This window comes from Sarcophilus harrisii, chromosome 3, assembly GCF_902635505.1.
Source record: "Sarcophilus harrisii chromosome 3, mSarHar1.11, whole genome shotgun sequence".
Taxonomy (NCBI): Eukaryota; Metazoa; Chordata; class Mammalia; order Dasyuromorphia; family Dasyuridae; genus Sarcophilus; species Sarcophilus harrisii.
The window spans coordinates 545,943,216-545,956,945 of record NC_045428.1 but is presented as its reverse complement, the minus strand read 5'-3'; the positions used below and the strand labels follow the sequence as shown (position 1 = coordinate 545,956,945).

Below are 13,730 nucleotides of genomic sequence, written 5' to 3'. Positions count from 1 at the left end.
TCCAGTGAACATGGACAAGAGGGAACTGGAGTAGACCTTTGGCCTGATGCTCTTGTCTTTCCTTAGGGGGACCCTGGCCCTCCTGGACCCCCAGGACTCATGGGACTCCCGGTAAGTTTTCCTGTGAAATAAAATCCAGCCACTGGTGTAGAATGAGCAACTCCCTGCAACAGAAGGCTCAAGGATAGAATTCCTAAGAATGGAACCTGACTTTCTTATTGCCCTGTATTTGTTGCATTCAGAGCCACAAGAGTCTGTTTTTTTAATTAAAGAGCAGGCATAAATTTATTTGAAAATGACCACTATCTCGTTCTTCTAGGGCTTCAAGGGAAAAACAGGACATCCAGGCCTCCCTGGGCCCAAGGTGAGTAAGGGGGTCTCTTCCTGTTGGGGCCATTTTTGTGCTTCCTGGGAGCCCAGCACTGACAGTAGAGCCTTTGTTGCACTTTGGGCATCCTGGAAGACCCCTCTGCTCCCTTCTCCTCACCATGGGCAACTTCATGGCTTGGCCGACTCCCATCTGCTTCCCTCACTGGCCGGAGCCAACAGGAGTCCCCCTCTGGAGCCCACTGCCCTCTGGCAGGGGTGGCCATTGCCAGCGATACGTGGCTCCTGAGGGGAGCCCGTGACAAACAGACTCTTTTCTCTTCCAGGGCGACTGTGGTAAACCAGGCCCTCCTGGCAGCAGCGGGCGGCCAGGAGCTGAGGTAAGGCCTGGCTCCCTTATGGGCACTTGATGAATGTTTAACCCTCCCGGACCTGGAGACTTCTGCTTTTAGGCTTCCAGGGGCTCCCCAGCTCTGCTGTCTGAGGCTCAGCAGCTTCCTGAGTCTCCTGAGGGCTGGGGTCCTTCATCCATGCGTATGGGGGCAAGGCTTTCTTTCTGCTCCCCCTGGACATCTTAGCCTGGGACAGAAGAGAAATGGCTACATTTGAAGGGTCGGAAAACAGGAGTTCCTGTTCTGACTCAACCACCAGTTCTCTCTCGATCTTGGCAAAGTCCCTTTCTCTTTCTGCAAAATGAGGAGATTTGATCAATGATCCCTAAAATCTTGTCTAGCTCTAAAATTCTTTGATTTGAAATGTTTCCTGAGGTACAGCTTGTGATCGGTGGCACTCAGAACACCCTTGGCTCCTTCCCCTTCTCACCAGGACTCCCTGGGGCACTAGAACCTGTATGCAAGAGTCTGGTATCAGCCTATCACCATTGCCCATGGGGAAGACAGCAGCTTGCTGTGATGTGACCATACGTGCTTATCTAGCTGCACAGAGAGGGCCAACCTGTCCTAAAGAACTAGTCCATCTTGTTCTCTATTTCCTTGCTTGGGATCTTGTCTGGCCATAACCGGCTTCTGGACATCTGGCCTCTTAAGTCTGATCTCCAGAAGTGGTCCTCCTGCAAATATCTTCCTGCTGTAGAGTCTAGTAGAAATGGCTGCAGGTGCCCATTAACCTTTCTGTTTATTCCCTTTCCTGTGTCCTGTAGGGTGAACCTGGCCCCATGGGACTCCAGGGAAGACCTGGACCACCTGGGCATGCAGTAAGTTGAAATTTGGCAGGTGCTACTTTCAGAGAGAATCCCTTAGCTTTAAGGGGGGAGATAGAGTCAGTGTCCTAGAACAGGGAAGAATAAAAGGTGCATTTGTGCCAGGGCTTCCAGGTCTGCTGGCTCCGAGGCTGTGAGTGGTCATTAAGAGAGCTTCATCTCTTTCTCACCCTCCCCAGAACTTGATGAGCGATGATTATGGAAATGAGGGGCTGCCCTGCACTGGGAGGAAGAGCCTCATCATTTACTAGGCCTGGGGACAGGGAAGGGAAAAGGGACGCTTTTCTACAAGATAAGTATTGGGCCAGAAATTTGTATTAGTGTCTCTGAAGTCACAGTGCACTCAAGGTCTATTCAAAGGCCTTCATTGACTTCTGTTTTTCTCTGTGGAATGGATGGCGATACATGGATGAATCCCATTCAGTTGCTGCTCTCTGGAAGCTCACCGTTGAGAACAAGAAATAAAATAAATACACACTGTTGGACACTGAATAAAATTTCAAAGTCCAAATCCTCCAGCAAGGGCTGAGAAAGACCGCAGGATACTAAGCCTTGAGACAGAGGCCCCTCTCATCCCCCAGACTCCCTATGGGGAGCATGGCACATGATCAATGCCTCACAGGACATGACCAAGTCTCTCAACCAATCTTAAGATACCTGTTGAGTCAAATCAAGTCAGAAAGCATTTATTGAGCACTGACTGTGTGTCAGGTGCTACACTAAGTTCTGAGAATACAAACATATCCAGAAAGACAGACAGTCCTTGTCATTAAGGAACTCAAGCTGACAGGGAGACAGCACCTAAGAGAGAGCCAGAAAGAGTTGGGGGCCACAGGATGAAGGTCCCGAGGCCATGAGTCCAGGTGTAGCCTGGAAGGAGGTGAAGGCATGCTTGGGCCGCCTCCTTAAACTGGAGCTTCAGGGAGGAATCGGCTACTCGGAGGGAGAGGCCGTGGGGGCTGAAAGAACTTCCAGCATGCAGAGGGGGTTGGACTGGAGGGAGCCCCAGGTTTCTGTGAGATGAAAGGGCCGATTCTGACCCCACATGCTTCCCAGGAAGACCATGAGGAGAAAGACTAGAAGGAATGGGGGAAGGGTTTTTAAACTATAGTAATATTAGGTACCATTCTCATTATCCTCGGTACCCTCCTCTGCGTTGCTGGGCCAGGCAGCCCAGCTGGTTTTTTCCATCCTGCTTCACTTTTTCTTTCTCATCCCAGGGTCCCCCTGGATCTCCCGGCCAGCCTGGGCCTGCTGGGATCAGTGGAATCGTAAGTACCAATTACTCTTGTTCATTTTCTCTCCCAGTAGGCTTGCCTAGCTCAGCTGTGAACGGGGAAAGAAGAAACCTTTTGTGCCCATTCTATACCATCTGGTGTTAGCCTCTACTACACCTCCATTCCCCAGCACACACACACACACACACACACACACACACACACACACTCTTGATTTACACTCACACTCTGTCTCTCTCTATATCCTCCTCTCTGTGTCTTTCTCTCCTCCTCTCTTGTTCTCTGAGTCTGTCTGTCTCTTGTTTCTCTCCTCCTCTCTCTTTCTCTCTCTTACTCTCTCCTTTTGTCTCTTTTTCTGTGTTTATGTGTGTCTCTGTCTCTCCTTGTCTTTGTCTCTCTCTCTCTTTTTCTCTATATCCCTCTCTCTGTGTCTTTCTCTCCTCCCCTCTTGGTCTCTGTGTCTATCTCTTGTTTCTCTCCTCCTCTCTCCGTCTCTCTGTGTCTATGTCTCTCGCTAACTCTCCTTCTGTCTCTTTTTCTCTGTGTGTCTGTCTCTATCTCTCTCTTTTTGTCTCTGTCTCTCTGTCTCTGTGTGTTTCTCTCTCTCTCTCATAGACTCTGGCTAAGAGAAAATGAAGAAGAGGGATATGGAGTCCTGTACCATCTCATTGTACATTGTGCTTCCCCAGGGAGTGGAGTGGAGGTGGGTCTTGTAGGCAGACTAAACTATTGATGGCATTTCTTTCTCCTTTCTCCTTGTTTCTCTTCTGTCTCCAGGGACTAAAAGGAGATCGGGGAACCCCAGGAGAAAGGGGTCTTGCAGGTCTTCCAGGTGAACCTGGTGCCCCTGGGCACCCTGGACCCCCAGTAAGTATCTGGCTGGGGAAGGGCTATCTTTTAGTCATCACTGGCACGTTTGGCACGGAATCCTGCCAACAGCCATTACAAGGACAAGGGAAGCTGCACAGGGCCCTTGCTGTAGGGGATTTTGAAGTCTCATGGGCAGAGAGGACTTGTACCTGATAATTGGTGGCATCTACATACATCATAGTAAAAGCAAAATTACAAAATATAGTAAGTAGAGGTGGGAGAGAAGGCAGGAAAACAACTCCACTGGGGGTCAGAACTCAGGGTCAACAGAGCCTAGCCATGTGAGAGTACGTTCCTCTGAGCCTCAGTTTCCAAGTTTTGTCTCCATACCTTATAGGATTATTGTTAGGAAAGGCCTTCTTAAACTGTAAAACCTGGAGGACACTTGGGACATACAACCCAGTGTGCACCGAGTCCTGGGCTGGGCGGGCTTGTCGCTTGGAACAGGAAGGCATTTTCCCTTTTTTCCTGGAGAGCTCCCAGTACGAAGGAGAAAACATTCAATTGATGTATTCAGTTGCTTCCAACTGTGGAAACCTTTAAAGACACTGTAAACTATGACCCAATACCACACATAAGGTTGTGGGCTACAGAATGACACTTTTTTCCTGGCCTTGTCCCTGATATACACTGACTGTGCAACCCCTGAGCAAGTCATTTAACTGCTTAGCAAGCTCAGAGACTCAAACCTATGTTCATAGAAGGCCCCAACCTGCATTTCCTCATCCAGGGAAGAGCACTTGGTACCAATGAAATTCGGTCTCCATCCCTCTCCCTAAGGAAAATCACAGGAGTCTGACTTGTGGTGGCAGAAGTCTTGGCACAGAATTCTGTACCCCCAGGTTTAGGGAGCATGCTCGGTCCCGAGCTCTTCCTCAGGGTTGTAGGCAAGGCGGGGGCTGGGGCTGCTGCAGGAAGCGTCCGGACTGTGGCTCCTGACTCCCTGTTTTCTCTTGTTGCGGTCAGGGTGAGCCTGGATCCGATGGAGCGACCGGCAAAGAGGTACTGTGTCACAAAGGTTCCTGGCTGCTTTCCCAGGCCGCCGTGGGTGCTTCTCGCCTGCCCCCACTGTCTTTGGCTCAGCCTCCCTCTCCTGAGCCACCGAGGCACCTGCCACTCTGCTCCTCTGCTCCCAGCCTTTCTCACCAAGGTCCTCATACTCTGGGCTGAGGAGAAGGGCCTTTCCTTGTCCCACAGACTCCAACGATGGCCTCAGGCTGTGGCTTATTTAGACTCTCTCTGCATCCCAGCAGGGCCTCTCCTTGTCTCCTGATCTCCGACCTTTGCTTTCTTCCAGGGGCCTCCTGGAAAGCCAGGACCTTATGGCCTTATGGGCCCAAAGGTAAGAAGACCAAACCCTTTCTGGCCTTGGTTCGGGGCACAAGCTGTCTCCGGCACCATAGTCTGGGACAGGACACCGGGCAGGCAGACTTGGGCAGAGTTCATTGCCATTACTGGCAGCTTCAGAGTGGCCAGGGGAAGGCCAAGAGGCAAGAGAGAAAGACCTGAGAAAACCACAGGCCAGATCCTGGTCAACCGAGTCCCATTTGAAGGGCACACGCCGGCCTTGACTTGGAAAGAGAATGTTAAGTGACTTCTTTTTCCACAGGGTGACCCTGGATCTGCAGGACAGAAGGGCGAGCCTGGAGAGAAGGGGAGAGCCGGCATGCCGGGGGGACCAGGCAAGAGTGGCTCCATGGGCCCTATTGGGCCACCGGGGCCTTCTGGCGAGAGAGGCCACCCAGGTTCTCCCGGGCCTGCTGGGTCCCCAGGGCTGCCAGGACTGCCTGGAACAATGGTAAGCAGAAAGGAGGGCAAACACATAGACGATGGGGTCACTCAGAAAGATGTGGCTATAGCATGGAAATACCTCACAAGCTCTTCAGGACTTTGTGGAGAGAAAAAAGGTTCAGAAGCTCACAGCAAGGCAAGGAAGCAGGGCCCCCAAAGAAATGTTGCCTGTAAATCCTGTTCTTAAATCCTATGAAACTCAGCTGCTTAAACTAGGGTTATCATCCCATCATCTCATAACTGAAAATGGGGGTCACAAAGTTATGATTTGTTCTATTTTATATATCTACATACCAAGGGTCACCAAAAAATTTTCTTGGGTGAAAAGGGGTTAGTTACATGTGAGAAAAATTTTAAGAAGCCCAGGTATAAAAGTTTCCATTCAGATGTAAAGCATGATTTTTAGAAAACCTGAAGTGAGCTCACTGTCTCCCTTCTCTCCTCTCTCACAGGCAGATATGGTGAATTATGATGAAATCAAGAGATTCATCAGACAGGAGATCATCAAAATGTTTGATGGTAAGTGATCATAGGGGCCTTCCTTGCTTGGTTTCCCCAATCATTATGTGCCTCTAGTCTTTTTCATATAACCAGACTAACTTCTTTGTTCAGGCCAGCTTGTTCCTATCCACACCTCCCCCCTCCATCCCCAAAGTCCTCCTTCAGAGCTCCCTATTTTATGGCACAGCCTGTGCACACCCACTATAGGCCTCCTGCTTCTCCACTGACCTCGGTCTGACTGACACCAATTTCCAGGTCTTCAAGACTCTTTGTGCTCAAGGTCTCACAGCCATGAAACAATGAACAAGGAACTCCTTCCTTTGTTATGGATAACTCCCATCCCTGCAGTAGCTGAAGGTCTACAAAGACTTTCTTCCTCAATCCCATGAGGCACGTAGTTTGTCCCATCTTGCCATTGAGCAAAGAGCTCAGAAACTTCAAGAGCACTTCTCACCAATTAGGAAGCCTCAGCCGGGACTAGAAGCCAGGTCATTCCAACTCTAGACCCAGAGCTTCTCCCGCTCTCTTGGGCTGCCTCCCTGGAGGTGGCCTTCTTCATATAAACCCAGGGAGTGTGAGGATTTGTAAGCAAGATGGCCAATGTGGAGAGCAGGCCCCAGCCTCCCCTCTGCCATTCCTGACCCTCTCCAGGGAGGGAAGGAGAAGCGTGACTGCCTCTCGTGGGCACCCCTCCCAAAGTTAGGTGGTCTTGTGTTCTTGGCAGGCAGGCGAAGATCCCTCAGACTGCACTTACTTATTCTGTCGTCTGGGGAGGTGGGAGAGGAGGGAGGTTCCAGCACAGTAGAAGGGACTTTGGGACCCAGAATGTCAGGGCTGGGGGGACCATAGCCAGCGAGTCATTCTCCAGATGAGGAAAGTGAACAATGCTGAGCCACCCTGTACTTTTTTCCCTCTCCTTCTCCCTCTTTAAAGAAGTTTGCATCAATCACTGATTCAAGACCAAAGATGAAGGAAGGGCTCTCTGGAGTTGCAGGGGGGAGGGGGAGCCCCAGTGATGAACCTGTGCCTTTCCTTGCAGAGAGGATGGCTTATTACACATCCAGGATGCAGTTCCCTGTGGAGATGGCTGCAGCCCCAGGCAGACCGGGACCCCCAGGCAAGGATGGCGCTCCAGGCCGACCAGGCTCTCCAGGCTCGCCCGGACTTCCAGGACAGATCGGCAGAGAAGGCCGGCAGGGCCTGCCAGGAATGAGAGGTATCTCTGCCCGGATACTGAGTAGGGTATCTGTGACCCTCAAGGCCCCAGGCCGGCCTCCAATTCCCAAACGCTCTGGCAAAAGTTGTCAGCATTCTGATTTTGTTTGGTCCCGCTCTCCCTTCCCGCTTGGTGCCAGATCTCCTCAGACATCTCTGTCCTTGTGATGTTGCTACAGAGAGGCCCTTGGGTGCATTCTTTAACCTGCCCATGCCTGTGTGAGTGCACAGGAGCATGGGGGTGGGTGAGGAGGCTCTGTGTGTGGGGGCGGGGTAGGGCTGTCCAGCACGGCCAGCTTGGTGTAGCATTCTCCGTGGGTCCTCTTACCTTCCTTCCCTCTGTGGCAGGTTTGCCTGGTACCAAAGGTGACAAAGGAGACACTGGCATTGGCATTGCTGGAGAAACAGGTCTCCCTGGGCCTCCAGGTAAGAAGAATCAGCAGGAGCTTGGAGGGAAATGGAAGATGGGAAATGACTCTGGACTAGCTGGGCAGCTGTCTCTCCACCAGCCAGACAGCTCCTTAATCACCCCTAGGTAGAATTTCACACAATCATGGCTCAATCCATCAACCTCCACTCATTGAGCACCCACAGTGCCCAGAGTCCGTTAGGCACTTGTCTGACTCATTTAGAAAATGAAACTGTTTTACCTCATCTTTATTCACTTCCTAGTTGAGTCAATTCAATTTAATATCTTTCTAAAGGCAAGACCATGAACTAAGGAGGATAAAAAATGGCCAATTTCTGCCCTTAAGGGAAGAAATAAATATACAAAGGTGAGGGTGAAGGTACAAAGTACCAGGATTGCCCAGGAGAAGAATAATAAGAAAAGCAGCTTCCCTTTCTGAGGGATAAGCTTAAAAGTGATCTCTTCTCCACAGGCCAGGGGACTAGGTAGTGCAAGGGAGCTCCTCCCGATTTTATAGGTGGGGAAACAGAGGCTCAGGTAGAAAGGACTTACCTATCCTTAGACAAAGAAAGCATCAGGACCAGGGTTGGAACCACTGATCAAGTCCACAGCCTTTCAACACTATTTTTCTCCAAGGAATCAAGGGAGAGGAGGCACCTGTCCTAGGGATGAGTTTCCTAATCTCTTCTTCATGTTCCCACTCTAGGTCCCCAGGGACCCCCAGGGTATGGAAAGCTGGGCCCAACTGGGCCCATGGGTCAACAGGGGATCCCTGGAATCCCGGGCCCCCCGGGCCCCACAGGACAGCCTGGAAAGGCAGGCCACTGTAACCCTTCAGACTGCTTCAGTGCCATGCCCATGGAGCAGCAGTATCCACCAGTGAAAAGCATGAAGGGGCCATTTGGCTGAAATGATGTGCTGGCCATCGACATTAAGGACTCTCGTGAGACAGCCAAAGCTCTGTGGTCCTTCTGACTGGTTGTGAATGATTTTTAAAATTGCTGTTGATATTTTTTTAAAGAAAACACCTCCTCCAACACACACACAAACATACACATATAACGTCCACCCATACACACACACACACACACACACACACACACACACACACACACACACACCAACCACAATCCCTGTTGGAACTTACCTCTCCAAATCCCCTGTCTGTCCTTGTTCTCTGTAGGCCTGTTCCAGGTTCAAGAAAGGTAATATCCCTTGTCATACACACTCAAGCCAGAAATGGTCTGTAGTGAGACTACTGGAGGTGGTCCCTGACTCCAGATTTCCTTTTTTTTTCAGCAGCTTCTCTTTTAGGTTTTTTTTTTTCCTTATGTCTTATTCCATCAAGACAACATCTCTGAGCCTCTTGCCCTCTCTTCCTTGGGAAGTTTCTCAGGAGGCCGGCAGAAGAAACTTGGCTCGGCCTTTGAGTGGCAAGAGAAGGGAAGAGAGGTTCAAAAATGCTACTTCTGATTCAGAGAGGTCCCCCTCACTCCCTTGCCTGAAAACAGTCTTGCCCTGATGTTCATCTCCATATGTAGACTGTGACCAAAATTCTGCCTGGTTTAGCTCTCCCTGCACCTTGAAGAATGCATGAGTTTACACTCGGCTGCCTGGCAATGCCTTCAAGCATGTTATCCCTTCTCATCGGTTCAGTGGCTCACTGATGATTGAGGGCCTATGCAAAAGGGTGAAAGATAATCGTATGTCCCTGACAGAGGCAGCTAGGGAATGCTTGGGGGAAATGAGGTAGAACCTCCTGCCTGCAATAATCTCTAGCATTGTCTTCAGAAAAAAAGCTTCTGACAACCCCCTTTTCTAAACTGCAAATTGCATCAGCTGGGATTCTCACTCACTGCCTATTTCCTTTACAAGGTAACCTGAATCCCTTATTTGGAAACCAGCTTGCAATGGGCATGTTGGGGTCTGTCAGTGTGGGAACTACCGATTTTATTTCTAAACCTCCGATGAGCTAAGTCTGATGGGATTTGGTGATATGCCTCCTGACTGCCTTTGTACAATGACCAGGTCAAAAAAAAAAAAAAAAAAGGCATTATAGAAATATTCCTGTCCCAGCTTCATCCTCATTCATTTTTCCAAATGCTTGATCCCTCTGGCCCAGTGGGCTGATTGCCCTGTGCAAAAATAACTGGTGTCCAAAAGGATTTCCAAAGAAAGCCGCTCAGTTGGATCCAACCCTGGCTTTCTGAAAGTTTTATTAGTAATGGATAAACTTCAAAGGCAGCACAGAGGCAGTAAGTTCAGATATTTATCTCAATCCCTTGAGGCTCACAAATAGGATGGCAAATTGTTCCCATGACATTTCTGAAACTTCACTTTTCTATATGGGTCTGAAATAACTGTGAGAACTGACCTTCTGGTAGTCAGAAGAAGCAGAGGTGTGCTGATTAGGAAAGGAATGGGACCCACCAGACTCCTCCCAATTCCACAGTATTTCCAGGGGGGCTCTGAGATGTAGCTGGCTCTTGTTTTACAGGGATGCTTTGTTTACATGAATTCCAGTGTACTCTATTAAAAAAAAAAAAAAAAAAAAAAGCACAATCTTTGCATCAAAACATTGGCCGTAGTCTTGGATACAGGAAGAGAAGAGACAAATGTTAGCACTCCCACTGGAAGACAGACTGCTATTTGCTTTTGTGGGCTGGGGTATCTTTATAGAAGACATACCACTTTGAGTATTACAATGGTGGGAAAGGGAGAAAAAAAGAGCTGGGTGCCAGCTGCTATATTAGGTACCTTGACATAAAAGGTTGGACTGGAGAAGCTCTATTGGGAAGCTTGCAATCCATTCTTTTTGAGGGTTAATTAGAGAATCCCTCTCATAGCAGGATGGTTCCTCACTTTAATGAGTCAAGTTACTGCTAGTCTGTAATAATTATCCTACAATCCAAATTTGAAGTTTTTTAAACAAATCTATCTCCCAGGTATTAGAAATTGCTGCATCATCTTGGGCCCACGGGGAAAATCTGAGCGCTTTCTCCTTTTAATGTGGTTGGTGGAAAATCTGTTTAACCACTCTCAAACTTGCTCATCAGCTATTCTGGTTTGGAGTAGATGGCACAGGAGTAAGATAATCCCAAGAAGAGAGATGGTCTCTGAAGGCTTCACTTCCCTCCTGAGGCATGCTCTTCTATTTTGTATTTGTCTTGGAAGCTTTCTTCATCCCTTCCAAAATGGCAAGGAGGCCACACTTGTTGGTCCATGTTGTTAGGTTTCGGTGGTAAGATCCATAAGTGAGGAAACTGGAACATTCATAGAAGCTTCTGTAAAAGGAAGAAAAGGTAGCCAGTTGCATAAAGAGAAGGGAACTGAATTTGGAGTCCTGTAAAATTCAAATCCTCTAGTAACAATTTTCCCTGTCATGGAAAACTAGCCAGATGCTCTTAAAAGTGGATTTTCGTTTATTGTCTGTTGATTCTTTGCATGTCTGTGAGATTTCATTGTTTTGGTTGTTGTTCATTAATGGTTTCTGGGGAGGAAAAAAAAGTCTATAAATTTACTTTCCATGCCCTTCCATAATGGAAGGGAAATGTTGCAAAACTGCCAAGTTGTGTTCCTTTCTCTGTTTGGTTCTTTGGTTCCCTCTCCTTTCCACAAGCTCTATGAAGCAGTTAAAATTCTTCTGAACTTGATCTGGCTCAAGTCAGAATGAATCAATCCCTTGATATCTTAGTGGGTAATAGGCTTGCTTCCTGGTAAGTAGTGCTGGAACTGAAAGCTGAGCCAGGGAGTTTTATGAGGTGAGGGGGGTAGTGGGACTGGTCTATCTCCGGGGCTTGTAATATTTTCCAGAGGGTGAGCCTCCTATTACCAAGTTATGCTTTAACTTAAAGGGGTCAGCTCTGGAACTTTTATTAGGCCAGCAAAGCATTCCATGGCAGCATCTGCTCAATCCCTCCCCTTTAGCTGCCACCCACATCTCAGTATTCAGAAAAGATTTGATTGTTTCTCCTGAGAGAGAGTCTGTGGCTTCCTGCTTCAGCCTTCTCAAAAATAAACAATTGAGGCAGAACAAAGAGCCCTCCATGGTCCAAGAATCATTGAACATCTGTGTGGGGGCCTGCACTCTGACCTTCTGCCTGAAAGATGGCTCAGGTCCTTCCCTACTCAGCCCTGCCCCATCTAAGTGCTTGAGTCGAGACAATCATCCAGCAGGGAGCCCCCAGGAGCCTGAGCTGGGAGGGATCAGAGAGAGACCCTGCTCCAACACCCTGCTTCTCAGAGGGGTGGAAATGGTCAACGGGGCGCAGCCCACCATTTGGTTCTCCATTTTGGGAGAGAATATGTCCATCTTCTATGAGTTAAAAGGAAACTTACCCCAGGACCACACTGCAATTACATTTTAAGAGTGAGACCGACAACCTGAGGTTACTGATTCCCAGCTAGTTAAAAAGAACTTAAGTTGTACCCCATCTTCCCTCCTCCATCCGATTGTCCAGCTGAAGAAACAGACCCAGAAAGGGGAGTCAGTAGCAAAACCAGGATCAGTATTAGAAGGGATCTTGTAGATCATTCAATTCAACAGATACTAAGCACCTTGCTAAGTTCTCCTGAAGATAACACTAGAAAGGGATATTGCAAACAACTCTCACACAGTAAGTGGATGTGAACAAAGGACAATCTTCTGGGGGGAGGGGGGACCCTGGAGGTCGCACAGCATCTGTGTGGGGCTTAAAGGGGTGGGTGCAAACTCAACAAAAGGGATGGAAGGAGTTGAGGGAATGTCCATTGTTGCTATAAATGGGAGCCCCGGGCTGATGGAGGTGGGGAGAGATGTCATGCTAGCTCAGGATGGAGTTCAGAAGGCCAAGAGAGCCGCCCAGTGTGGAGTGTGGAGGCCTGCAGGGGAACCGGGGAGATAAGGCTGCAAGGCCATCTCCTCCAACCCAGTTTCCAGAAGAGGAAACTGAGGTCCCCGAGGGAGCCCTCCCACTGCCTGGGGCCCTCTGAAAAGTGACTCTGCTTCTCAGCCACTTTGTGAGCTCCCCCTCTCTGCACCTCAAAATCAACCTGTGCCAAGGGAGAGGGCTCAAGGATGTCCCAACCGTTAACCAAACTCTATCCAGGCCAAGGGAAGCTGCCAGGCAGCCTGATGGGAGCCAGACTCAGACTCAGCGGTACCATGGACGGGAAGTTCTGGACATGGATCAGAGGAGGATTCTTGGCCCCGGGGCTTATTGCCACACAGGGTCTGCTTCAGTTTCCTCATCTGAAAAGTGAGGATAACCCTTGTCTCTCAGGGTCGGGGTGAGGATAAAGGGAGTTGCAAAGCGTTCTGCAAATCTTAAAACGCCCCATATATGCTGAATATATTTAGGCTTCTAAGGGCTAGACCCTAGGTATATACAAGGGAAACTGTGACCCAGGAAGAACCGGTTCTAGTCTCCGTGCGGGCCTGAGGCTGCGCTAGGGGCGGAAGGGAGGCTGGCTCCTAAAGTGGGCTTGCTATTCCCGCCGGGGCTAAGTTACCAGGGCAGCCCGTCTGCCGGCCCAGAGCTCCGCAGGCGGCCGCGGGCCTGGGGCCGCTCTCCCCCTCCCGGGAAGGAAGTCGCCACCTGGGGACTCACCAGCCCTGTGACGGCGGGCAAGCCCCTTCTCTAAGGCCGCCGGGCTGGGCTGGCCAAGGGCTCCCTCAGAAACGGGGGCCACTGACTGACACAGCTCTGCCCGGTCGGTGGGTGAAGCGGGACCAGGCCTGGAGTCAGGAAGAGCAGAGTCAAATGCGGCCTCGGACACTTATTAGCTGCTGGCCCCGGGCACGGCACCAAGCGAGTGAATGGCTATAAAACGGCTAATAAAGCCGCAGGGGCTCCTGGGAGGTAAGCGCGCATCCGCTCCTGGCGCACGTCCCAGCCGCAAAGGCGAAGACGCGGGCTTGCGGCTCTCTTCAGTGTGGCCCCGTTTTAGGGAAGGTAAAGGCCACAGGGGCTGAGTGACAATGCCTGAGGCCAGCAGCGCCTGCTCCGCTGACCCCAGGCCCGGCGCTTCCCGCTGACCCCAGGCCCGGCTCTTCCCGCTGACCCCAGGCCCGGCGCTTCCCGCTGACCCCAGGCCCGGCGCTTCCCGCTGACCCCAGGCCCGGCGCTTCCCGCTGACCCCAGGCCCGGCGCTTCCCGCTGACCCCAGGCCCGGCGCTTCC

At 50.3% G+C, this 13,730-nt stretch overlaps 1 protein-coding gene across 6 annotated transcripts in view; it reads left to right on the top strand.

The window, feature by feature from the left end:
- The window catches only part of COL16A1 (collagen type XVI alpha 1 chain), a 73,288-nt gene extending 63,162 nt beyond the window's left edge, over positions 1-10,126 (top strand). For all 6 annotated transcript variants that reach the window (XM_031962245.1, XM_031962243.1, XM_023500214.2 and 3 more), the window contains 13 exons: positions 67-111; positions 320-364; positions 654-707; positions 1,487-1,540; positions 2,767-2,817; positions 3,562-3,651; positions 4,621-4,656; positions 4,952-4,996; positions 5,264-5,452; positions 5,898-5,964; positions 6,986-7,162; positions 7,510-7,587; positions 8,277-10,126. In XM_031962245.1, the coding sequence (XP_031818105.1) occupies positions 67-111; positions 320-364; positions 654-707; positions 1,487-1,540; positions 2,767-2,817; positions 3,562-3,651; positions 4,621-4,656; positions 4,952-4,996; positions 5,264-5,452; positions 5,898-5,964; positions 6,986-7,162; positions 7,510-7,587; positions 8,277-8,479 (1,134 nt within the window). In that variant the 3' untranslated portion in view covers positions 8,480-10,126. The remainder of the gene's footprint in view (positions 1-66; positions 112-319; positions 365-653; positions 708-1,486; positions 1,541-2,766; positions 2,818-3,561; positions 3,652-4,620; positions 4,657-4,951; positions 4,997-5,263; positions 5,453-5,897; positions 5,965-6,985; positions 7,163-7,509; positions 7,588-8,276) is intronic.
- Positions 10,127-13,730: the final 3,604 nt, after the last annotated feature.